Source organism: Haliotis cracherodii, unplaced genomic scaffold, assembly GCF_022045235.1.
Source record: "Haliotis cracherodii isolate W230 unplaced genomic scaffold, xgHalCrac1.p SCAF_3, whole genome shotgun sequence".
Lineage (NCBI taxonomy): Eukaryota > Metazoa > Mollusca > Gastropoda > Lepetellida > Haliotidae > Haliotis > Haliotis cracherodii.
In genome coordinates this window covers 19,317,641-19,320,998 of record NW_027266286.1, presented here as the reverse complement: position 1 = coordinate 19,320,998, position 3,358 = coordinate 19,317,641, and the positions used below count along the sequence as shown (strand labels likewise).

Sequence of the window (3,358 nt, the reverse complement as noted above, 5' to 3'; positions counted from 1 at the left end):
AGGACACTGGTGAAGAGGAGGGGAGTAGACACAATGGAGGACACTGGTGAAGAGGAGGGGAGTAGACACAATGGAGGACACAGATGAAGAGGAGGGGAGTAGACACAAGGGAGGGACACAGATGAAGAGGAGGGGAGTAGACACAATGGAGGACACTGGTGAAGAGGAGGGGAGTAGACACAATGGAGGACACTGGTGAAGAGGAGGGGAGTAGACACAAGGGAGGGACACTGGTGAAGAGGAGGGGAGTAGACACAATGGAGGACACTGGTGAAGAGGAGGGGAGTAGACACAAGGGAGGGACACTGGTGAAGAGGAGGGGAGTAGACACAATGGAGGACACTGGTGAAGAGGAGGGGAGTAGACACAAGGGAGGGACACTGGTGAAGAGGAGGGGAGTAGACACTAGGGAGGGACACTGGTGAAGAGGAGGGGAGTAGACACAATGGAGGACACAGATAAAGAGGAGGGGAGGAGACACAAGGGAGGGACACTGGTGAAGAGGAGGGGAGTAGACACAAGGGAGGGACACTGGTGAAGAGGAGGGGAGTAGACACAAGGGAGGGACACAGATGAAGAGGAGGGGAGTAGACACAATGGAGGGACACTGGTGAAGAGGAGGGGAGTAGACACAATGGAGGACACAGATAAAGAGGAGGGGAGTAGACACAAGGGAGGGACACAGACGAAGAGGAGGGGAGTAGACACAAGGGAGGGACACAGATGAAGAGGAGGGGAGTAGACACAAGGGAGGGACACTGGTGAAGAGGAGGGGAGTAGACACAAGGGAGGGACACTGGTGAAGAGGAGGGGAGGAGACACAATGGAGGACACAGATGAAGAGGAGGGGAGTAGACACAAGGGAGGGACACTGGTGAAGAGGAGGGGAGGAGACACAAGGGAGGGACACAGATGAAGAGGAGGGGAGTAGACACAAGGGAGGGACACTGGTGAAGAGGAGGGGAGTAGACACAAGGGAGGGACACAGATAAAGAGGAGGGGAGGAGACACAATGGAGGACACTGGTGAAGAGGAGGGGAGTAGACACAATGGAGGACACTGGTGAAGAGGAGGGGAGTAGACACAAGGGAGGACACTGGTGAAGAGGAGGGGAGTAGACACAAGGGAGGGACACAGATAAAGAGGAGGGGAGGAGACACAAGGGAGGGACACTGGTGAAGAGGAGGGGAGGAGACACAAGGGAGGGACACAGATGAAGAGGAGGGGAGGAGACACAAGGGAGGGACACTGGTGAAGAGGAGGGGAGTAGACACAATGGAGGACACTGGTGAAGAGGAGGGGAGTAGACACAATGGAGGGACACTGGTGAAGAGGAGGGGAGTAGACACAAGGGAGGGACACAGATGAAGAGGAGGGGAGTAGACACAATGGAGGACACTGGTGAAGAGGAGGGGAGTAGACACAAGGGAGGGACACTGGTGAAGAGGAGGGGAGGAGACACAATGGAGGACACAGATGAAGAGGAGGGGAGTAGACACAATGGAGGACACTGGTGAAGAGGAGGGGAGTAGACACAAGGGAGGGACACAGATGAAGAGGAGGGGAGTAGACACAATGGAGGACACTGGTGAAGAGGAGGGGAGTAGACACAATGGAGGACACTGGTGAAGAGGAGGGGAGTAGACACAATGGAGGACACTGGTGAAGAGGAGGGGAGTAGACACAATGGAGGACACAGATGAAGAGGAGGGGAGTAGACACAAGGGAGGGACACAGATGAAGAGGAGGGGAGTAGACACAATGGAGGACACTGGTGAAGAGGAGGGGAGTAGACACAATGGAGGACACTGGTGAAGAGGAGGGGAGTAGACACAAGGGAGGGACACTGGTGAAGAGGAGGGGAGTAGACACAATGGAGGACACTGGTGAAGAGGAGGGGAGTAGACACAAGGGAGGGACACTGGTGAAGAGGAGGGGAGTAGACACAATGGAGGACACTGGTGAAGAGGAGGGGAGTAGACACAAGGGAGGGACACTGGTGAAGAGGAGGGGAGTAGACACTAGGGAGGGACACTGGTGAAGAGGAGGGGAGTAGACACAATGGAGGACACAGATAAAGAGGAGGGGAGGAGACACAAGGGAGGGACACTGGTGAAGAGGAGGGGAGTAGACACAAGGGAGGGACACTGGTGAAGAGGAGGGGAGTAGACACAAGGGAGGGACACAGATGAAGAGGAGGGGAGTAGACACAATGGAGGGACACTGGTGAAGAGGAGGGGAGTAGACACAATGGAGGACACAGATAAAGAGGAGGGGAGTAGACACAAGGGAGGGACACAGACAAAGAGGAGGGGAGTAGACACAAGGGAGGGACACAGATGAAGAGGAGGGGAGTAGACACAAGGGAGGGACACTGGTGAAGAGGAGGGGAGTAGACACAAGGGAGGGACACTGGTGAAGAGGAGGGGAGGAGACACAATGGAGGACACAGATGAAGAGGAGGGGAGTAGACACAATGGAGGGACACTGGTGAAGAGGAGGGGAGTAGACACAATGGAGGACACAGATGAAGAGGAGGGGAGTAGACACAAGGGAGGGACACTGGTGGAGAGGATGGGAGTAGACACAATGGAGGACATAGACGAAGAAGGGGGAGTAGACACAATGGAGGACACAGATGAAGAGGAGGGGAGTAGACACAAGGGATGTCATAGGTAAGAATATGTCAGTTTAAAGATATCGTATTTATGACATCAACTGTTTAACGATGCTACAGTTACACCATTTGGGAACACGTATTTAGCTATATCATAAAGCTATCACGCATTTCACTCTGAAAGCAATTTCTGTCCGTGAACTGTCGAGATGTTTACCATTGTACACTAACAAATACCAGACAGATTGGCCAAAGGACTCTATAAGTGAAATGTGAAGACCGGTGTCAACACAACAGATATTACCTTAAATGGTGGGCATCAATAAGCGTCTGTGATTCACGAGTTAATTTACTAACATAGAGCGATCCCAATTGCATTTTGTACATGAGAGGTATCCACAGGTAAAGGAAATGAGTAAAATCCATATAAGCCAAATAACGACACTGTTCCAGCTTTATCACACATGTTGCATGGCAGTATAATTTCAACACCACGTGTACTTTATATAAATGTTCTGTACATGAAGACAGACTATTCCGTGTTTCCGGTCGCACATTCATCCCCTGATAATTTAACAGGGGACAGAGGACAAATGATGTTATATATGAATTGGGGACTGTTTTAAAGTGCACCAAATGAGTATAGACTGAGATATTCCGGTGAAAATGATCTAGGAGATTTCAAGTTATGTAAAGATAATAACGTTCATTCTTGCTGGAAATCCGAAACAGTCCGACTTC

The 3,358-nt window shown here is 51.6% G+C and overlaps 1 protein-coding gene across 1 annotated transcript; it reads right to left on the bottom strand.

Moving 5' to 3' along the window:
- Positions 1 to 405: 405 nt before the first annotated feature.
- On the bottom strand, positions 406 to 2,673 carry LOC139475278 (proline-rich protein 36-like). Its single transcript, XM_071258511.1, has one exon. The coding sequence runs from the start codon at positions 2,671 to 2,673 to the stop codon at positions 406 to 408; it is 2,268 nt and encodes a 755-aa protein (XP_071114612.1).
- Between the last annotated feature and the right edge of the window lie 685 nt (positions 2,674 to 3,358).